This window comes from Gadus chalcogrammus, chromosome 15 (assembly GCF_026213295.1).
Source record: "Gadus chalcogrammus isolate NIFS_2021 chromosome 15, NIFS_Gcha_1.0, whole genome shotgun sequence".
In the NCBI taxonomy this organism is placed as follows: Eukaryota; Metazoa; Chordata; class Actinopteri; order Gadiformes; family Gadidae; genus Gadus; species Gadus chalcogrammus.
In genome coordinates, this window is record NC_079426.1 from 14,381,434 (window position 1) to 14,404,191 (window position 22,758).

Below are 22,758 nucleotides of genomic sequence, written 5' to 3' on the forward strand. Positions count from 1 at the left end.
GGACGTAAACAACCCACTGAGCATGTGCAGTCACTTCTAAACGCTACACTCTGCCTTTCATGTGTTTCACACAATGGAAAAACACTGATGCCCTCCCACTGTATCAAGAATGAAGACAGCGACAAGGAAATCATGGGATTAACGCCTACACGCTTCTTCACAGGAGGTCACAGGGGGGTGGCGGTGAAAGAAGGGGGGGGGGGGGGGGGGGGGCTGGAAGAGAAGGAGAAGGCGAAGAGGGCGGTCATTGGAAGTTTCCCCGGACCCTTCGTAGCGTCTCCTGGATGCGGCGCACGTGCCGCTGGGCGGAGGGCTGCTGGAAGTTGGCGTCGTTGTCGGCGGCGAGGAGGTGCAGGTCGCAGCCACTGAGGTGTTGGATGCGGCGGCGCAGGTAGCCCTGCAGCTGGCGCTCGGGGCTGTAGGGGTACACCGACTCCTGGAAGGCCTGCACCTGGCTCACCACCCTGGCTATGCTCCTGGGGACCCAGGGGTGGGGGGCACAGGGGAGAGGGGGCAGAGACATTATAGGGCTGAGTGTGTTGTGTGTGGGGGTATGAATGCGCGGTGTGTACGCCCTTTTGCCCTTTTCCTCCATGTGCCTTTGTGAGTGTTTTTATAAATGAATCATGTAGATTTTTGTTCGAATGCTCCCTGTTTGAGTGTGAGTGTGCGCAAGTGTAAGCACACTCACACTGTGTGTGCATGCGTGCGTGTGTTTGTGTGCTCTAAAGGTCACCCATGACCCAGGAGGCGATGACATCAAGAGGACACAGTGTGTTAAAGAACACACAAAGAGAACAGAAAGAGCAGAAGAATGAGGAAACCACGACAGACAAGGTGGAACCTCAAAGGCAAGAGCAGGGCAAGACAAGTCAAGTTTAATATCTATACTACACTAAACCATCCATATTCTCCAGCGCTGTGAGGACTGCGCCCCTCCTCTGCAGCAACAGCAGCGTATGCCCGCAGTATGCGCCCGGGCTTCAGAGACCCTGGGAAGGCAGTATTCTGTGCAGCCACCGGCTGCGTGGGCACACCTTTGCCCCTGCTCCACCCACTGACCCAAGCATCTGGCTACAAGCACGTGGCTCCCTGCCACTGGCCCTCAGGTCTCCTTTCCAATCAAGTATTCCATGAGCACCATCTGCTGCAGTGCCTGCCACCGCCATGGAAACCCAAATTCAACAGCTGTGTCATTACCGTCCAACCACCACTTGCCTTGACCCCCAGCAGCTGGTCGGCCATATTGGCCTGGTGCAAAAAACCAAGGAAGGGCACCATTGGAAAGTGTCCTCGTCGAGACTTGGCCGACTTTGACAGGCGTTTGGGGGAATGGGGTGTGTGTGTGTGTGTGTGTGTGTGTGTGTGTGTGTGTGTGTGTGTGTGTGTGTGTGTGTGTGTGTGTGTGTGTGTGTGTGTGTGTGTGTGTGTGTGTGTGTGTGTGTGTGTGTGTGTGTGTGTGTGTGTTTGTGTGTGGGAGAGACAGCTTATTTGCAGTGGATTGATAAGGCTTGGATGCTTTGTCTGTTAAACTGTTGAAACCAGCAGTGGACAGAAGCCTGGGCGGAGCCAAGATACAGGCTGGCTCTCCCTCAGTGAGGGTTAGAATGGTGGGAACGACCCTCCTGACCCTGGCACTGTCTCCTGTCCAACACATTGTCATATGCATATTGCTGTGGTGATATATTACTTATTAGCTTGTTTGATGCACCGTTTACACTTTTTATTTCTAGTGTGTTGAGAGTTTGACAGTGTGACGGTATTCTATGCTCTTTTTTTTTGTGGTTTTGTTGACTATTTATTTTGTAATTAAGCAGACACTTTATCCAAAAGGTGGCTAATTCAGATGCATTTAATTGAGGAACATTTAGGTGATATCAATCTTGCTGAAAGGAGGCCCACAGGTTAGACTGGGGACATTAAGGTTCAAACGCTGTACGTTTGAACCTTACACAAGATTTCCTTTCCTGCTCCCAAAATGTTATTTTTAACCTTATCCAACTCAGCTATGTTTGCCCCCCCCGCTCTTAGCTCACCTGAGCTTGGTCCACTTGTAGGCTCCGGTGGCCAGGGTGAAGGCTCCTATCTCCAGCTGCTGCACGTGCATGGCCAGGATGCGGGCCGACGGCAGGGTCCCTCCCCTCCGAGCCTGCTCTCCCCCCATCAGACACAGGTCATCGCTCTTCAGGAACACCTGGCCAGGTAAAAGACGTTCATATACAGCACGCAAAAATGCTGAAGTCTGGAAGCCGCTTTTCTGAAGGATCTGGCTCTGGGTTTAGGTTCATAAAGGTACCGTTGATCAAGGATATTGACAAGAAGCAGCACAGATTCTTTACCTTTACTAAACACAGGGTGACAAGGAAGGCAAGGAAGGGTTGTTTTGCAGCTTCAGAGTGGTGGGAGTGTTTGCTATTTCTGTCTTTCATTGTGAAGGTGAGATGTTCAGATCCATAAACACACACGAAATGCTGCGGGTCATGGCGGAAACACTGCTGAGGTGGGGTTTTGCTGTGGTTTGTTTGGCACACATTCACAAACACATTCATGCACACACACGCGCATGCAAAAGGACCCACACTAACACACACACACACACACACAGACGCACACACTCACACATAGGGAGACAAACAAACACACACACACACACACACACACACACACACACACACACACACACACACACACACACACACACACACACACACACACACACACACACACACACACACACACACACACACACACACAGGCAAAGAAAAACAAAAAACACACACCATATAGGAACCACAACAAACAAACAAGACACACACAAACCCTCACACATGCACAAAGATAAGATCCTTGGCAGTGCAACTGCAAACACACAAACAGGAAGTTGTCCATACAGACCTGCACGGCTCGCAGCTCCTCCATGACCTCACACACCTTGGAGGACAGATGTTTCCACGCCTGGCAGCAGGGGGAACAGGACACAGGCTCGGACTCGTATTTATTTAACATTATCGACTCATTAATTGGAAGATTGTGTTAGATTATGTTTTAATTTTAATTGCAATTTTTTTCTCTCCTTCACTCTCTACCACCTAATTGGAATACATCAACGCTAATGCGCATTCTCATTTTGCTAAAGTAATTAAATACCATACAGGTCCAAACGCAGCAGCTAGATGATAACATTCAGCTAAAGGGCTGGATGAATAATTACTTATTATCACACACTCACCAATCACGCGTGTGTGCGTTCATATCTACATGTGCTTGTTTCAGTTTATTAGCCGGGATCTTACCGGTAATTGCCTGACAATCACGTTCTCCAGGCCGGCGAGGACTTGCATGGCGGTGGCAAAGTCGCGCGACTCGTAGCAGTGTTTCCCGATCAGCAGGAACTTGGTCATCACGGCCGCCTGCGCCTGCACGCCACAGCACCAGGCATGGCGGTCAGGACCACAATCACGCTTAAGGAATGCACAAAGGCCTGATATCCCCGGGGATAGGAGGATGTGAGAGCTCACTAGCTGGCCATCTCATTATGGCAGCTTGGGTGTGAGGACGCTGGCTAAGACAATGTTTTTGTTTCGGTAAATACTTAGGCTCATGCTCTCCCCCATTCGGCTCATTCTTTAGATTGGAGTCTTGTCTGTCTATTGAAGCATCTCTCACATTCCTGCATGGTGTCATTTCAGTGAGATATCTCCCCCATGACCCTGGCTCACTCACTCACTATGCACATTACTTACTATTCAGCCACTTACTCTAACAACATCTCTTATTCTATTCACATGGATTGTCTATCCCTTATTGTTTCAAAATGGGGCCATCCACTTTACAAGTCGTACACCTCCACATCTCAGTTTCCAATTCTGTAAATTGTTTAGATTGTATTTCACTCTGGCTGAATAAAGCAATTGCCAACAGTTGACAGTTGTAAGACTGCTAGGGTAATGTAGCAGAATTGACAGATCACTTAGAAATCCGTAGCGGCGCCAGACATCATAACACAGAAAGCGATGGAAATCACTCGTCCTTGGATATATTTGTCATTTTTATGGCCTAAAATACACACATCTATGAGTGTATGTGTTTATACCTAAATGTGAATCAATAGAGAAACCGATAGGTAAGACATCAGTTGACAGTGAGTGACATTCTCTCTCAGCTCAGCGGTGCGGCGCTCTCTCTCCCTTGCACTCTCTCTCTCTCTCTCTCTCTCTCCCTTGCACTCTCTCTCTCTCTCCCTCCCTCTCTCCCTCCCTCTCTCTCTCTCTCTCTCTCTCTCTCTCTCTCTCTCTCTCTCTCTCTCTCTCTCTCATGCACTCTTGCTTTCCGTCGGCTGTTTTGCTCAACTAACTAGGCTCTGCTGCGCGGCTTTGATTCAAACTTTGCATCAAAACCCAGACTCTCTCTCTCTCTCTCTCTCTCTCTCTCTCTCTCTCTCTCTCTCTCTCTCTCTCTCTCTCTCTCTCTCTCTCTCTCTCTCTCTCTCTCTCTCTCTCTCTCTCTCTCTCTCTCTCTCTCTCTCTCTCGTTCTCTTTCCCCTCTCCCCCCCCACAGCAGAATGGTTCTTATCTGCAGGATCATCTCTTACCTTGAAAGAGTCACTGCTGACTATTTCAGCAGCGATCCAGTCAGTGACACTGTCGGCATAAGCCAGCAACCTCTGGAGGAAGCCGTCTGACGGTGAGGTCTCCTCACCCGCAAATAGACTACTGCCCTCTGCTGGTGTGACAAGGCGACACACGTTCCTTTTGGGTAGGGAAAACGTTACAAAAATTAAATACTTACAAGTGTCAACGGATATTATACACTACCCTGTTCATTTCAGATGAGCAGGCCAGTTTTGAGATAATACATTTATAATCTTGTTTAATAATTTTATTCAATTTTGTCTTTAATTAGGATGTGATAACCCATCAATTCAATGTCTCCTATCATTGGTCAAGTTTCCAGCTACTACAATCGGCATTACAGCCAATTGATGCAATAACAAGATTACATTAGACAGAATTTTGTCATTACAAATTATCTGCTATGAATATAATATAGATAATAATGTTATTGAGGTTCTGCCCAGCAACTGATAATCTAAATCTACATCATATGCCAGAACATTAGCGATTCAAATGAGTGATGCACAGTTAATTAAATACTCAAAGGACTTTTAAGAAAAAACTTAAAGGAGATGAACAACAACCTACAATAATATATATATAATCAATATCGATCGGAAATGTCGATGTTTTGGCTGTGTGCTGTTCTTACTTGTTGGGACTCAAAGCATAATCCCTGACCCCTTTTGCTCTGGAGTTAAGGAAGTGAACCGGATGACAGCCAAGGAAAACCTCCTGCACAAAATAAAAAAAAAGTGCTTTGCTGTCACAAATGTGTTACCATGGAAGCCAGTATCAACCAAATCAGGAGATGCATATAGATGCACGTCTCCCTCTGGTGGCCAATAGTGGGAATAACAAGACAAGTGTGTTTGATCGCAAAGGTTAGATGACAACGTCCATGGGTAAATAACATGTGTGTGTGTCTTGTGTGCGTGCGTTTGTGTGTGTGTGTGTGTGTGTGTGTGTGTGTGTGTGTGTGTGTGTGTGTGTGTGTGTGTGTGTGTGTGTGTGTGTGTGTGTGTGTGTGTGTGTGTGTGTGTGTGTGTGTGTGTGCAGGTGCGGCAGTAGCAGATATGCATGCACATCCAAACGTTCATTCAACAGTTGAATCCATGCTTACTGTACATTGCTCCCCAGATGTTTATCTTCACCCATAACAACGTTTACGACGTCAACGTTTCGATCCCACCCAGACTTCCGCCCAGACGGCTCTACTCTGTACCTGCTGCAGCAGGGTGAGCTGCTGGGCTGTGCTCTGGGCGCTGCAGGGGCTCAAGCTGAAGGGCAGCTCCTGGCTCCGCGGGAAGCCAGAGGAGGGGTCGCTGCTGAGCAGGGACCCGTAGCTGGGCATGGGCAGGACGGCCGCGATGCAGAAGGCCTTCTCCTGGGGCTCCACCACCCTGGAGATCCTCCAGTGACAGTGCTGAAGAGGGACACACACAGGAACACTGGGTCGAGACCGACGCTATGCAGGAGTATACACGTGAAATGTGAAACGACACTGTACACTCAGACCAGCGACATAACCGTACTTAAAGGGGACATTTTATGAAAACAACACTTTTCCTGGGATTTGGGGTGTTGTTTTGGATCTCTGGGGCTCCCACACGCATACAAGCTTTGAAAAAAGTCTATGCATGATTTTTTTGAGTGAGATATGCAAACGAGCAAGTCAGTTTCGGCGGCCCTCCTATATAGGAAGGGGGCACATTTGAATATTATCTCCCACTTCCCCAACCCCCTCCAATCAGAGCATTGCTAAGATTTTGTGGACCAGCATTTCAGAAGCAGGGCATACCGTCGGGGGGAGCTCGGCAGCTCAGCTCCGGGAGTACAATCCCTTTCTCCTCCATGTCGCGATAGATATGGACTTCAGAGAGTCAAGGCCAAAGTTCCTTGCCCCCAATTCTTCTCAACCATGGCAGAGATAACACCCACTACGAGTCTTTACTTATTGTGGAAGTACCAAAGACGTCAGACGCAGTCTTTATGAATCACAATAACATCCGAGGCGCACCTAGCTTTTGGCCGTGATATAAAATATAATATTATATAAATACCTATAAATTATATATTAGTATTATTTTATGATATTATATTAGATAGATATAGAGCTCCAGCAGTCCGCAAACGGCAACAATCACGTCTCCTTCATGCTGTGGTTCACTCTGACAGCTCATTGGTCAATGGGCAGCAGCTCATTTGCATTAAAGCTAGAGACACCAGAAACAGCGCATTCTAAAGGGACTGAAACAGAGGTAGTTGAGATTTTCCTTCCTAAAAGCTATTTCCAACAAAAAGCTTCAAAAACATGTTTCCCGGAACACATATACTATGTTCACTTGTTGGGAAGCACCATAATATGTCTCCTTGAAATAAATGTTAAGAAACAACCAACTCAGTGCCTGAGATTTCCGCTGCCACTATTTTTAGCAAGATATATATTGTTTCTATTTCTTCTGACAAATGTACATATTGTTTGATGCTTTGGATAAAAGCGTCTGCTAAATGCACTAATTTTAAATGTAAGAGATTGCAATAAAACATGTCTCATCGGAGATGGTGCTGTTTCTGATGTTTGATGCTCGGTCACACTTGAAATGGTTAAATATTAAAAGAGAATAAGAGTCACGTAATGAAGTATAGCAGTTAACTTTGTTTTTCAAGCATGTGTTTACCGAATATGTAGATATATGTCATGTGTATGTCCATTTTGAATGTTATGAAGGTAAGTTGCTGCTAGTAGGGAACATGGTTTGAATTGAAACAAAGATATGTTTAAGTTTCCACCAAGAAATAAAACTGACCCTTTTCTCTGCATCCTCAAATGATGAGTGCATCGAGAACGAGTCATTATCTTGGTCAAGGCTGATTGGACTATCACTTCCTTGGCTCCGCCGCTTCCTTGGGGGGCTGTGGAGGGTTGCCAATAAGGTCTCCCCTCTGCTGTCCACAGGAACCACCTTGTGGAGTCACAACGATTAGGCTGTGTGAGTGGAGGTGAAACATATTCCAAACAAACGTCCCCAAACTAGGCCTTCCATCACAATGAATGGATGTACATTCAAAGATATTTTAAAGCCCGTACCTTCTGATTGATAATGAGCATAACAATCACCTCAGCATTGAGGAAGTTCTCCAGTGTTGTCAGATTGCTAGAGCTCAGGGTCCAGTCCACCAGTTTGCAGTCTATGAGCCAGGCCTCCAACAGGTCCAGGGTCCGGTGGAGGACCTTCATGTTGCTCCCTGATATGTCTGGGCCTCTTCGGACACAGAGAGATACAGGAAATGAACGAATCAGCATCGAGCAGAATTAGTTTTTCCTTCGTTAACTTAAAGGCATGGATAGGCTCTATATTAACTGCTTTGAGAGGAACTGAAGGAATAGCCTCTGAAAAAGTAATGTATTATCCATTTAAAATGTTCAACACTGCTAAACATTTGATGAGGTTGAAGAGTTTAGCCACATGATGAATACAAAACGAGATAGGAAATCGTTTGCCCTTTTACATTGGTTATTTACGCTGCCGTAATAGACACACCTGTTTTTTTTATCAGCAGTAACAGGCAGTGAATCCATTTCCCCGTGATATTCGTTGTACCTTATGCCTCTCATGAATGTTGTTTCAAGGGGACACATGTATGCCAATGCCCAGCTCCAAAAGTAAATGAGTGTATTTAATAACCAAACAAATCCATATTTCAATATATACAAGTTGCTGGCCTTTTGCAGGGGCAGTAGCATTGGAGAGGGTGGCTGTAGTTGATGAAGTATTGATTAGGCGGTAGCTTCATCAGTACCTCGCGGCGGCGATGAAGCGGTCCATGAGGAACCGGAGGAGCTGCTCGCTGGTGCAGAAGTAGCGGTAGGTGTAGAGGAGCTGCTGGATGTAGCCGTCCAGGGCCGCGTCTCTGCAAGCAACAAGCCAGTCAGGCGGAACCCAAATAAGCCACGTTTCCCCATTTAACCATGTTCTACTGTAAAGAGATAGTACGTTAGAAACCCTGGGGCTTGCAACGAATGCTGCAGCAAACAGCAGAATAAAACATGGATGCAATTTGCTATGTCTAAAATAATGAAACATACCGATATGATAGAAATAATAATAATAATAATAAATTTGATTTATATAGCACCTTTCATAGTACCCAAGGTCGCTTAACTAAAAGGGGAGGGGGAAAAAAAGGGGGGGGGGGTAGGTGGCAAAGGACTTGTTGAAAATGAATGTTTTGTGGTGCTTTTTGAACTGGGGCAGGGATGGGGCAGAGTGGATGTGGAGTGGTAGGATTTTCCAGAGTGTGGGAGCGAGTTGGCAGAGAGTGCCCTGGCTGTCCCCAAAGGTCTGCAATCTGGTTCGGGGGATTGCCAGCAGGTCCTTGTCAGAGGACCGCAGGGAGCGTGACTGAGTGTAGGGGGTGGAGGAGATCTGTGAGGTATTGGGCAGAGAGTCCATGGAGAGATTGGTAGGAGAGCAGGAGGATTTTGTAGGTGATGCGTGACTTGACCGGTAACCAGCTGTAACTATAGCTGGTTATAGATGAGATACTGATAAAATCACTATTACTTCTATTAATAAAACTCATAATAATGATATAAATGACCGTTTGTGACACTCTGGTCCCAGAGGGTTGGACCACGATGTTAACTCAGGATATGTCGTCTATGTGGTGGATCGTGGCGGTCAGTACCGAGCATAGAGGTGGGCCATGAGCCCCTTGGGGGAGCCGGCCTGCAGAGTGCTCCGGCCCCGGCCCGTCTGCGGCCCGAAGCTGAGGACCGCCGGGTCGCCGAGGTCAGGCCGCTCCAAGGCGCCGAGGTGTTGGTCAGCCAGCGCTGGCAGCAGAGCCACCTCCAGGCCCCACTGGTCCACCTGCAGCACCTGCAGGAGGAAGGACAACAACACGGAGGTGAGGATGATGATAATGATGTTGACGATGATGGTGTTGAAGGTGAGGATGATGATGGGGATGGGGATGGTGATGATGATGATGATGATGATGATGATGATGATGATGATGATGATGATGATGATGATGATGATGATGATGATGATGACGATGATGATGATGATGATGATGGTGTGATGATTTTGAAGGTGGTGAAGATTATGATGATGATCGTGGTGATGTTGATGATGATGATGATGATGATGATGATGATGATGATGATGATGATGATGATGATGTGGTGATTATTATTATCACTTTGATAACCACAAGTTGTCATACCATAGAAAATAGAAAAGGAAAATACTGACAGTATAATATAAACAAGAAGCTGATGGTATTTGGAGTAAGTACCTTTAGATATTTCTTCACAGAATATAGGAACTCCACTTTGGATCTGAGTTCTTCAAGCTGGGTGCTCACCCTACCCAGCATCAGTTTGGACTCCGAACCTTTAACAGGTGAGAACATATCAGTCATTCTGTCCTTCCAGATATACATCTCTTGTTTGCTCCTACCGTGAAAGTACCTTGAAAATAAACGCTAAAAAAATAAATAGTGAGTACCTTTCTTTTTCCGGTCTTGTTGCAGGAGCTTCTGGTAGAAGTTCCTGGTTTTCTTCAGATGTCTATTCTCAATGACCAACTGCTGCTGCAGCTCCTGTAACAACCCCACCACAGGACAGGTTATACTGGCCTTAAGACCAGCTCCTTTATAGATGAACACCACCACAGGCAGGCCCGCCGCTCCCTATACACAGAGTACGCAGAGTGCGTAGGGCACCGCCTACCTGGGGGGGGCACCAAAAATTAAGTTTTTAAAAATAAATAAATAATAATAATTACATATTGAATTATAACAATATATTAATTAGTGATGAAGAGGCCCACCGTTGTGTTTTTTCTTAATTGTGTAACCTATCACCCAGGGTCGGTGCCCCTACTGGCTTCAAGACCAGCTCCTCTATAGAGTAACACCACCACTACAGAACAGGTCATACTGGCCTTAAGACTCCTGTATAGAGTAACACCAACACAGGTAAGCTCATACTGGCCTTAAGACTCCTGTATAGAGTAACACCAACACAGGTAAGGTCATACTGGCCTTAAGACTCCTGTATAGAGTAACACCAACACAGGTAAGCTCATACTGGCGTTCAGACCAAACTGTAGCAACAGCCTGAAACAAGCTAACTGCTCCTGCAAATCCTGCTTTACTAGGACCCGATCAAACAATATAGTTCATCGGATACAGAGGCATTGTGCTCAGGGTTATTTTCCCACTGGCCGCTGGATAAGTGGTGGGAAAGAGCCCATCACCGCCTTTAGCAGTGTGCTTCAAAGCACTTACGCACAGGAAGAGTTCATTAGTATTCTTTTGCAAATGGTAATAACCTCTCCTGCCGACGGGGTTAATTCAACGTATTAATATTCAGGAAAATAATGCAGCAATTACCCTGCAAAGTAAAGTAAGTTTCCCCTCAATCTTCCTATTTAGCCCGTAGCGTGATAGTTGACCTACTTTTAAAAGAGATACATATATAATGTATATAACGGTTAAATCTAGATATAAATGGAAGGCAAAGGGCAGAGTAGAAGATTAATATTCAAATGAATTGGCTTGTCTGACATTGACAAACTTAACACTGCCGATTCCAACCAGTGGTTTCAGTCGACTTTATATTTGTGCATTTATGAACACGTGGACATTTTAAATATCTTTATGGAATTTCGAATAAATGGCAGAAGCCAAGATGTGATATTTAAGTTCCTAATGTGAATTTGAGTCATAACCTCCATCATCCATCAGTAAAATTTGATATTCAAATGTGACTAAATGTGAGTGAAAAATTAAATTACTTTCTACATCCCACACTTTTATACATCCTGGTCAATGCTAGGAATGCTGAGAATACATTTTAGCTGAGATTGATATTGATGGGTTTTGCAGGCTTACATTTAATGCACTTTAAAGCCCAGCTAAAGCCAGTCCACCCAACCCCACAGCAGAGCGATAAGGTCAGTGATGACTAATCCTCCCTCCTCCCCCGCTCCCTCTCTCCTGCTCTCCGCCGTGTGCAGATTCACCGACCTGCGCTTTCACGTCCAGACACGCCGACCCCGAGTGCTGTCCCAGGCTCTGGGCGTAGCGCACCACCTCCGTGCCGAAGTAGTCCTCCCCGTAGTACGCCAGCGCCCAGGACGGGTCGGCCCCGGGGCCGAGGTCCGGGCCCGGCCCCGGGTCCCAGCCTCCGCCCGGAGACGGGCGCCGCTCGGCAGAGGAGCCCAGAGAGCCGCTGTCGTCCTCCATGTAGTCTGGGCAGCCGGGACTGCTGCTCAGCTCCTCGCCACTTCCCCCGTTGCCACTGCCCCCGCCGCCCTCGCCGCCCTCGCCGCCCCCGCTGCCCCCGCTGCCCCCGCCGCCCCCGTGCCGCCCCGAGGGAGAGCGGTCTTCAGAGGCAGGGCTTTCATGGCCGCCCCCCACCGAACGCTCCTCTCCCTGGGTGACCTCAATCTCCTCGGGGAGCCCGCCCCCGGCACCCACCTCTGGACCGGGGGAGGGGAGAGAGGGGAGAGAGGGGGAGGAGGGGAGAGAGGGGAGAGAGGGGAGGAGGGGAGAGAGGAAAGAAAGGGGGAGGAGGGGAGAGAGGGGAGAGAGGGGAGGTTGGGGAGAGAGGGGAGAGGGGAGAGAGGGGAGAGAGGGGAGAGAGGGGAGAGAGGGGGAGGAGGGAGAGAGGGGAGAGAGGGGAGAGAGGGGAGGTTGCGGAGAGAGGGGAGAGAGGGGGGGAGGGGAGAGAGGGGAGAAAGGGGAGGATGGGGAGGAGGGGAGGGGAGAAAAAACAACAATATATAGAGAAAATGAAAATATTCTGATGGGGGTTAAGTTAAGGAGGAAGGTATGCAGCCTTGATGGTGAAGGACAAACAAATTGGGGAAAAATAAGGCCCTAAGAATGTACTTACTGTTTGAAAATGTGATAAAAAGAGAAATGTATTACTTTCTACATTACACACTTATATTTTGCACCCTGATGAATGCTAAGAATGTTGAAAATACATTTTTAGTTGAAAATGAAATTGATGGGCATGCTATTTTACATATATAACACCCTGCTGTTTTGAAGGTACAACACCTCTACCAGTAGGTGTTGTACCTCCAAAACAGCAGAGTGTATCTACGCAGAGTGTTGCAACGAGTAGCAAGAAGTTATTTTCCGAGGGAGCAAAAAATCTGTAGCTCCTATTAGCAAAATATTGTTTTCAGATGATTGTCATTTTTCAAAATTTTCACTTGTATTTATTCGAGATTGTCCTTGACTTGGGCCTTTCAGAGTTTCCATGAATACACTCCGGGACTAAGAGGAATCTTTTGAAGGAATCCCTCCCAGCATGCCTTGGACTCCTCTGAATGTTCGACCAACCCCACAAATCTTTACAACCCCCTCCAGCTGCCAATCACCCTGCTCAGATTAACTGCAAGAGACGGCCTTGTGTCATAACACCACTGCTGCACACTCAATCCACAGACAATCAACCAGAATATCACACACACATATTAACATTACATACAACAGAGTTTGCATTATTCCCTTACCTGAACATGTATAGTCCGGAAGTTCTTCTGACGTTTCTTCGAGGTCTTGATACATTGGTCCGGTGACCTGAGGACTGGACGTGGTCCCGGTTCCTCTGGATCGTTCCTGAGCAGCGGGGCCGCTGAAGTGAAGGTTCCCGTTCAGATCCAAAAAGTGGCGCAGGTGGGGGTCTCTCGCCCCCCTTGTCTGGACGGCGGGACTGACGGATGAGACAGAGGCGGATGGTAGAGTCCCATTAGAGCCCCTACATGGAGAGAGAGAGCGAGAGAGGGAGAAACACATTCAAGATCACGTGTTAATATATGTTAATACACTCACACACCCCCACATCCACACATCCAAACACACACACACACACACACACACACACACACACACACACACACACACACACACACACACACACACACACACACACACACACACACACACACACACACACACACACACAGGACTATCAGTCGACACACACACAAAAAAACTCATAACCATAAAAACGCCCAATGACGTGACAGTTAATAAAAACGGCATATAAAAGACTGTTTTATAAAACAGTCCAGAACTCTTTCTGCACCCAAAACCAGGGAGACAGGCGTCGAAACTTGAAAGATCTTCAGAGTGGAGCAACAGTCTTCAGAATAGCCTGTTGGTTTGGCAGAGAAGACAGAAGTGTTGAGTCATGCCGTGTTAGGGGCAGACATCCAGGCAGGCATGAGTACTAAACAAACACTTCAAGCCATCCTTAGACTCTCAGTCTGCCCGTCCATCAGAACCTCTCTCTGGGAGCTACTGTCATGTTTCAAGACCAAGCAGCGCAGGACAAGTAGACGGAGAAGAAGGAAAAGCAAACCAGCCATGATAGAAGTGTCTTGTTCGTCTCGGTGGATGGATGAAGACGTCTCGACGGCTCGTCCCAAAGCGTCCGCGGGGTTTTAAAAGCGCATGTTCTCGTATCCTGCTGTTGTGGTTCTCTGTCTTATGTGACCCTCCCCCACCCCTCTCTATCGGTCTCTCTCTCTCTGTGCTGCACTTATGTATCCCTTCATACATACGTAAGCCTTCATCTCGATGATAATGTTGGGAGGGCCTCACATGTGCCCTTTGCACCTCTCCTCAAACCCGTTCACGCCTTCCACAAAGCAAGAATGCTGTAACCATGGGAACCGCTTCTACTTTAGTTGGTATTGAAGTGCGTTGCACCTGAATGCTGATTTTAATGGTGCACATATGACGTGTGTGTGTGTGTGAGGCGGGAGGAGGAAGGGCTACCTTTCCTAACGTAAATTAAGACATCAGACATTTTAGCTTATTTTGAGGAGACCTTGGGGTCAAGTTTTGGCTCCATGACTACCATCCATACCTTGGACAAATTGTGTGTGTGTGTGTGTGTGTGTGTGTGTGTGTGTGTGTGTGTGTGTGTGTGTGTGTGTGTGTGTGTGTGTGTGTGTGTGTGTGTGTGTGTGTGTGTGTGTGTGTGTGTGTGTGTGTGTGTGTGTGTGTGTGTGTGTGTACCATGGACACATCCGATCACTATAGGATCAGTAATTGTTACAGATAAATGAGACACATTTTGTACGTTCATCTCTCTTTAAATGATAATGTAGGGTTACATACATTATGTATTATTACATACCTTATGCATTAGATAAATAGTACACATAATAATAGCAAAAAATGTATACAAAATAAACCCAACGCTAATGGATAAGCCTGTAATTAAAATGAAATACAAGATACAAACCAGCCCTTCATTGTCAGTGTATTTCTTTTTAGAAAAATAGACAGATTGAGTTGTACTCACAGTTTTGCTGGGCTGGAGCTCACTAAGCAGTGTAAAAGCCCTAGCAAGTCTTCTTCCCAGTATAGATCGCTGAACCTTTCTCTGACCAGAGTGGCAAAGGACTGGTACTGCAGGTCCTTCAAGGAGAAGATATACTCCCCTCCAAGGTAGGAACAGAAACAAATAAATATATTCGATCCATAAAATCAGCTAATAAGGCAGCTTCAGGAAGCCACAATTGTGTTAATAATATCTGTCAGGTATAGTAGTTCTGAATAAAAACAGGATAAAAATGGTTAATTGTAAACAGATTTCAGATTTGATCAAATCCTAAACAGAATCCTTGTAGCGACACACTAGAAACACATTATGAATATGTAACATAAAAGGGACATAATTGCCCTAAAGTTACCTATGCCCATGGCCAACCCCTCTTGGCTGTTCTCCATGCAGCCCTCGTGGTCAGACTCTCCCTTCAGCAGGTCTATCACCTCTCGCAGGGCAGGGTGAAGGTAGCGGCCAAGCTCTGGTGGTTCTCCATCCACCTCCTTGGCGGACCAAGCCAGGGGGCCCAATGACCCAGGTGGATCCCCCAGACACCCATCGCTGTCCTGGCTTCCGGATCCAGCGTGCTCCCTTTGTCCATCAGAAGGACCCAAATTCTGGAAGTCAGGGAGGCAGCTTTGTGGTTGTAGACCAACAGAACCAGTCAAACCATTGACTGACTGAGACTTGGTGGATTTGGAATAGATGGTTTGTTGTTCCCGGGTTGAGCCCAGATACAACTCGGTGGATGGGGTTGTGTTTGACGCTGGAGTCGGGTACCTGACGGGTACCAGTGTCAGATGTCCGTTGGTGAGATCCTGACATAGCAGGTAATTCTTAAAGCGGTTGAGGTGAGCAGAAGCAGAGGCGACAGGAAGTGAGACTATTGTTCTGTGCTGGGAGGTATCAGAGCGAGCAGAGATAGGGTTTAAAAGTGGGCCTTGGCTGGAGGACTGTCCCCGGCTTATCATCCTGGCTGTTCCATCAGCGTGTCCATCAGGCACAACGGCAACGTCGAGATGCGTCACAAAGGTTTGCGTAAGCGATGAGTTGTCACGGCGTGAGGTGAAAACAAAGCCTCCTTCCTGCTTTGGTTGAGGGACCACCCAACTAGCCAAGTCCACAGTTCTGTCAAGACCAAAAACATGACATTATCAAGCAGACTTTGATTGTCACGTATTTGTATGTACAGAATACAGTTCTACAGTTTCTTCTCAAAATAGTATTAATACCCCCCTACCTGTCCATAGCAGCTCCAGGCTTTGAGGTCCCCTCCTCCTCTGAGCGTTCTTCCTGGGTCAGGATGATGGGGCTGAAATGTGTTGCGCTAGAAGTGAAGGCCTCTGGGAGTTGGAGTTGCAGCATGCTGGTTGGGTAGCTGTGGGGAACAGGGCCATGTACAGGAGCCAGTCGGCTCTCAGTGGCCAGTGGCACAAAGCCTACGCACAGTTACAGCCATGCCAGTCACAACGTCCACCGTGTAGTCTCATGCATCATGCACGAGAAAACATTTAAAGCACTGTTTCATTCATGAACAACACTTAAATCATGCTTATGAGACACAAATGTTTATGGTTTTCCTTTTAAAGAACAAGGCCTATGAACATCTGTTTTGATATTTGGCAACACAGCCCCTAAAGAAACATTGAAGAAGAAGAAGAAGAAGAAGAAGAAGAAGAAGAAGAAGAAGAAGAAGAAGAAGAAGAAGAAGAAGAAGAAGAAGAAGAAGAAGAAGAAGAAGAAGAAGAAGAAGAAGAAGAAGAAGAAGAAGAAGAAGAAGAAGAAGAAGAAGAAGAAGAAGAAGAAGAAGAAGAATATATGTCTTGAATGGATCATGTCAGGCATAGTTTCAGGGAAGTTAGATGCTAGGCAGACAACGTCCACAATAAACCAGTGAATGTGCGGTGCATCCTCCTAGCACGCTTCACCCTATAATGCGACAGTAACTTAATAGCACTGTAGCACTGTAGCGAGGGGTTCCGCTGGCCAACTCAATGAGACAGCTCAGTGAGTTGTTTTAATGACTTTCAAGGGAAAACGATGTCAACACTGTCCATCTGTCATTCTCTAGATTTACTATAATGGCGAGCAGGAGAGCGAAACACAAAACATGGTTGTGTTGTTTTAAAGTGAACGTGGGCAATCTCCACAGGATACCAAACGGATGACTGTGGCCTTGTTCTTTAGGGAATCTCCTGATTGTTTGAACACTGAGTGTGTTCAAAGGCATTTCAAGGATTGGATGATGGTAAACGTCGGTAAGTGGAAGAGAGGGAGGGATCTTACCACTGGTGATGTGTGCTGGTGAGTGCTCAGGTGACGTGGGACTGGCCTCCACTTTGATGTGACTCTCTGGGGCAGTTGACTTGAGGTGTTGCTGAACCAGAAAACAAGCACTCACATTCAGACACTTTGATAGTGTTGCGGAGTAGTTAAATAAATAATACATATATAAATAAGGACCCAAAACCAGTAGACCTCAAGTAGAGTACATGGAATTTTACTATTCAGCTTACACAAAACTATTCTGAACTCTGACTCTTTTCCTGCTCTGATAATTACATAATTTGTTAGAACACTAGTGCCATTTATTGGAAAGGTTAAACACAAAAGATAATAATATTATTAATAATGTTATTAATAATAGTAATAATAATAATAATAGCAATAATAATAATAATAATAAATAAAAAAGGTAAAATATACATATAGTACTTCAATTAAGAGGGATTAGATGAACCAGGGATGGATGAATATTAAACAAATGAATGATACTAAAGAAGCTTGGAAGTGTACCTGTTGAGTTGCGTCAATCAGCTTGGTCCACACTGTTTCAGCAGTGGTCCCTTGGCGTGATAAGTAGTCACGACAGCTCTGGGGGAAGGTTATGAAACAGTTGAGTTACATAACGTCTATATATTTATAGAAAAACAAATGTATTTACATCCTTGAGTTTTTCTTCAACCACCAAATGACATGTTTATCTAATTGAGCCAGTGTGAAGGGGCTGCCAGAGCTGGGGTACATTCAACACTCAAGTGTTGCACATCTCTAAAATAGATCATAGGGTGCAGATTTATGCAAATGTTTTTAATTTCGCCTTACAATGTGAGATGGAGCACATGTTAAGTCCCTGATTTCCTCCACTAGTGTATTTATATTAATATGTACAACTACTATATATCTATACTATTAATACACTCTACATTACCATATAAGTAAGGGATTTAACACATCTATCAGCCCTCCACTTATCAACTTATGCAATACATATAAAGCCAATTTGAAAATAATGACAGATTTCAAATGTGTGTTGTGAGATGTGTTGTTCCGTGTTGTTAAATGTAAAACATGTGAATGAGCGGCGTTTGAGCCTGCTGCTGGAGGAGGACCGCCGCACCTTTTTAGCCATGACAATGGAAGGCCTCTCAATGGGGGTCCTCCTGGCCATCTCCATCAGCAGTCTCTTCAGCTGGCGAGGCATCGCCAGCTTCTGATTGGCCGACAGGCTGAACTTGGCGGTGGCCCACAGAATAGCCGCCACCCCGTAGACACAGGCCTGAGCCGCCATGGAGAGATCAGGAGAACAGAGCATGATCACCAATGTCCTTAAGCTGGGAAAAGGCTGAATGCTGAAAGAGGAGAGTAGTATAGGCCGGTGGAAACGACATGCCTTCTCAGTCATGATCCCGTGGTCTTGAAATTCTGGGGCGAGATAAAACGCATCACAGGAACCTGGAAGAAAGTAACACTAAATTATCAGTGATTTACTTTTTTTTTATTAGGTTTGTAATGTTGCAGCCAAAAAACGAGATTTAATGACAGTGTAGGTAATTTAACAGAGTGAAGCATTGCTGATGAGGTTGTGATGAGCCGACGGGATTGGGTTGAGAGGTAAAAGGACTGAATGGATCACAGACTGGATGCCAGTTGGCAGAGAGGTAGTATGGTCCACCAACACACTACAGGATCAATCTTCATTGAAACGGCTGATGAATCATCGATTTGTTTGCCATGAAGACACAAATCAATATATATTAAGACAATCTGAGCAAAATCAGGGCAAAAGTCATGATATGTTAGAGAGAAAAACACTTACCAACGTTTTTGGGCTTTAAGAACAGCACTTCTCCCTCACAGCCCACGTAAACTGTGTCCAGACATAAGTATGCTGATATAGAGAGTGAACATGATTTATGTAATCATTATTTAATCATGGGCAATTTGTTCATCATCTCTCTAATGAACCAATAACAAAGACGTGGAAGCATGCAAATAATAATGTAAATGAAATAAATTACTGCAGGCTCATTGACCCTGAGCGTCCGTCTACAGTGCGGCAGCAGGGAATAATAAAAACAGAGGCAACTACCTAATAAAATAAAAATATGGAAATCCTAATAAATACAGACATGCATTTTAAAATAGTGTTGCTGTGGTGTTTGATGTCACCTGGGAAGTCGATGTAGGTCTGGAGCGTGGCCAGGCAGGTGTAGCACAGAGCCCACAGCTCATTGACCCTGAGCCTGCGTCCACAGCGAGGTAGCAGCTCCCTCAGAGAGATCCACTGGTGGGGAAACACAAGCACACAAACAAAAGAAATGCAAGAAAAACACAGAAAACAAATGAGTTCAAAATAAAACTGTATCTATTTCATGCTAAGATTGTGAATCCGCTCTTCTATCTACCGTGCAACAATAAAAAGACAGAAATTAGATCTTCTGAAAAACCGAACTGTAAACCTAAACTTTGGGCTAGGAAAACAGGAATCTGTCGGACCTCATCTTGGGTTTCCTCGTTCAGACACAGCATGCTCTTGGTCATGTGGTTGTTAGGAGCGTAGAGAAGGCGCCCCAGCGATCCTCCGTCGTCGTCGTCATCACCGGGGCTGCGTTCCGCCCTGCGACCCGGCACGGGTGACCCCTCGTCCCCACGGTCGCGCTTCCCCTCGCCCCCACCGCCGTTAGCCATCGGCGCGTCGCTACGACACGTACACTCCCCGGCGCCCTTCTCGCTGTCCTCTGGCGGCGGGCGCCAGTCCGTCGAGGGGTCCGCTGCGTACTCCCAGGACATGGGGTAGCACTCGCAGGACTGGCCCCGGTCCAGCGGCCTACGGCGGCGGGCCGCACCGCTCCAGGCCGTCCCGCGCCCCGGGGGCTCGTCCTCGTCCGGCCCGATCTCCGTCAGGTCCGACACGGGCACACTGATGTCCCCGTGGGCGGCCGGCGCCAGCGAGGACGGGGGATTGTTGGAGTCCGGCACGGAGCAGGACCGGTTCAGGACCCCCCGGCTGGAGCGCCCCTGTGGCGGCGGGGGCCCGGACCACCGGGCCATCGGGGCGCTGTCGTCCTCCATGTCGGCCGCCCAGAGGTACGGGTCCCAGGGGTCTTCGCACGCCCGCCACCGCCGCCATGACGACGACGGCGAACGGCTGACGCCGTCCGCTGCGTTGTTGACGTCGCTGTCGCCCTCGGAGACGGGGCTCTGGAACGGACTTCTGGTCTCGGCGTGCTGCCACCGCGCCTCCCAGGAGTCGTCGCTGGCACCTGTAGCGGCGCACACACACACACACACACACACACACACACACACACACACACACACACACACACACACACACACACACACACACACACACACACACACACACACACACACACACACACACACGACCCACACACACACACACACACACACACACACACAGACAAACACACACACACACACACACACACACATCCATACACACACAAGCCACACACACAAACACAGACACACACACACACACACACACACGCGCACACACAAACACAGTCATGAAGGCTCTACAACTGCACAGCAGCGGTCACCATGGTAACGTGGTGTGTAAGTTCCGTGGGCTGACCGTTGAAGTTGGACACAGACTCTAAGGAGAGGACACGGCGTCCCACAGAGGACAGCTTGCGACACACAGCGGAGGAGGAGTTGGGGGCCAACTTCTGCTCGGCCTGGGCCAGGATGTCCTGTAGGAGGAGAACACAAACAGAGGCAACATCTTAATTCGGCTGATTATGGGACAACTCAAATAATAAAACACTGGTTTTCTTGCTGAATGCTGCAAAAAAGAGTAAATGAGAAAATGTGTCTCATTAGTGGTATTCTCTAAGCACTTTGGGGGAAAAAACTGCCAGGCTATACAAAACTATTTTGGAGGAGAATAAAACAATGCTTTGCATATGATCGTCACTTCTCTTGAGGCCCCGTCTGCTGCCTACATTAAGAGGATTAACCACATCCTTTAAATCAACCTCCTTTGTTGTCAGTCCAATAAGCCCATTTTAAAACCAAGGGACCATTGTTGGACCAAGACCATGTTTACATTATGCCATTGTGCAGCCAAACACATTTTGTTTTATGTTCAATCACATACTCTATTCCCCAAACTGTTTATATTAAAAACAACATGAAAAAAGACAACAAGTAAGCAAACTAATTCTAAACTGCCGGCAAGAGCCCTCTTAGTTGCCCCGACATCTTATTTCCACTTGGTGGTGCTAGAGATCAATAGCTAGGAGCAGCTAAGCAGTTAGAGCAAGTTGTCTGGTGGCAACTGGTGGGTTGCTGATTTGATCCTTAGCTCCTCCTGTCAGGAGTGCCCTTGATCAAGAAACCAAACTCCTAATTTACTTGTGAATACTGAAAGACATTCACTTCTGCTCAGTCCCATATATAGCAGTGCCCCATTTGTGTACACCATCTCGTTTTAAAGATGCCATGACATGCTATTTTATGGATGCTTTAATATAGGTATTAGTGGGCCACTAACACAGTATTCGAAGACGTTCCCCGAAATTCAGCCGTGGTGCAGAGTTACAGCCACTCCGAGCGAGTCGCACATTGAGCTTCCCCCAAATGCGCTGTTTTGGTGTCTGTAGCTATAATGCAAATGAGGAGGAGCGAGGCGGGTGGGGTGTGGCCCTGAGCAGCTTGCAGCCACGGTACCATGCGCTCTGTTTACAGTGGATGTATCGCAATGGCGAGGCGCACACAGCCTTTAGCCGAGTTCTGTAAACATTCTAGAACACACCGCCGAGTCCTGGAGCTTTATATCTAAATAATATCATATACATAGATATCTATATCATATAATATATATTATCACAGCCAAAAGCTGTGTGAGCCGATATGATGAATTTCAAACGACCGCTTTGGGTTCTCCGACGTTCCTGGTTCTTCCACGTCCACATCAATCTGAAGTAGACTGAACCGCGACAAGGAGGAGAAAGGGATTGTTGCTGGGCAGCGCTTAGGCACCTCCGCCTCCTGCAGCGCCGAGGTGGTGGTCCCTCGGCAGCGGTCCCTCGGCAGCGGGAGGCGGGGCTCAAGCGGGAGACATTCGCGGCCAACAATCCCTTTCTCCTCCATGTCGTGGTTCATTTTCTTGAGGGAGTCAAAGAAAAAGTGCCTTTCCCCCAATTCCTTCTCAACCATGGCTGTAACACACACTTGCGTTACAGTGTGTGCATTCACACACACACACACACATGTGGGGCTCGCACGGTCGTGTCTCATTGGCGGGCCAAATTCTCTGGGCGGGCCAGGCAGAGTAAGGGGAGGAGCTAAGATGCTATGTGATGACATATGAAACCACATTCCAAATCAGCGCGCTTGAGCCTCCGTTTTTTCAAAGGCGAGCAGAACACCTAGTGCTCGTTTTACAACAAACGCAAATTTTAGCCACTGGGGGACCATAGGCAGGTTAGGGGAACTCATATTTATGTTAGAAGACCTCATAAA

At 47.0% G+C, this 22,758-nt stretch overlaps 1 protein-coding gene across 1 annotated transcript in view; it reads right to left on the reverse strand.

The window, feature by feature from the left end:
* Positions 1 to 244: 244 nt before the first annotated feature.
* The window catches only part of LOC130405018 (kinase non-catalytic C-lobe domain-containing protein 1), a 33,388-nt gene continuing 10,874 nt past the window's right edge, over positions 245 to 22,758 (reverse strand). The window contains exons 5-30 of the mRNA XM_056609974.1: positions 20,867 to 20,984; positions 19,762 to 20,528; positions 19,435 to 19,549; positions 19,082 to 19,153; positions 18,656 to 18,717; positions 18,383 to 18,541; positions 17,779 to 17,856; positions 17,269 to 17,359; positions 16,223 to 16,421; positions 15,350 to 16,110; positions 14,959 to 15,097; positions 13,157 to 13,401; positions 11,655 to 12,109; positions 10,130 to 10,223; positions 9,918 to 10,015; positions 9,306 to 9,496; positions 8,418 to 8,528; positions 7,735 to 7,879; positions 7,424 to 7,579; positions 5,839 to 6,039; positions 5,266 to 5,348; positions 4,592 to 4,748; positions 3,294 to 3,416; positions 2,896 to 2,955; positions 2,037 to 2,194; positions 245 to 476 (exon numbers count right to left, since the gene is read on the reverse strand). Coding sequence (XP_056465949.1) covers positions 245 to 476; positions 2,037 to 2,194; positions 2,896 to 2,955; positions 3,294 to 3,416; positions 4,592 to 4,748; positions 5,266 to 5,348; positions 5,839 to 6,039; positions 7,424 to 7,579; positions 7,735 to 7,879; positions 8,418 to 8,528; positions 9,306 to 9,496; positions 9,918 to 10,015; positions 10,130 to 10,223; positions 11,655 to 12,109; positions 13,157 to 13,401; positions 14,959 to 15,097; positions 15,350 to 16,110; positions 16,223 to 16,421; positions 17,269 to 17,359; positions 17,779 to 17,856; positions 18,383 to 18,541; positions 18,656 to 18,717; positions 19,082 to 19,153; positions 19,435 to 19,549; positions 19,762 to 20,528; positions 20,867 to 20,984 — 5,070 coding nt within the window. The remainder of the gene's footprint in view (positions 477 to 2,036; positions 2,195 to 2,895; positions 2,956 to 3,293; positions 3,417 to 4,591; positions 4,749 to 5,265; positions 5,349 to 5,838; positions 6,040 to 7,423; positions 7,580 to 7,734; positions 7,880 to 8,417; positions 8,529 to 9,305; positions 9,497 to 9,917; positions 10,016 to 10,129; positions 10,224 to 11,654; positions 12,110 to 13,156; positions 13,402 to 14,958; positions 15,098 to 15,349; positions 16,111 to 16,222; positions 16,422 to 17,268; positions 17,360 to 17,778; positions 17,857 to 18,382; positions 18,542 to 18,655; positions 18,718 to 19,081; positions 19,154 to 19,434; positions 19,550 to 19,761; positions 20,529 to 20,866; positions 20,985 to 22,758) is intronic.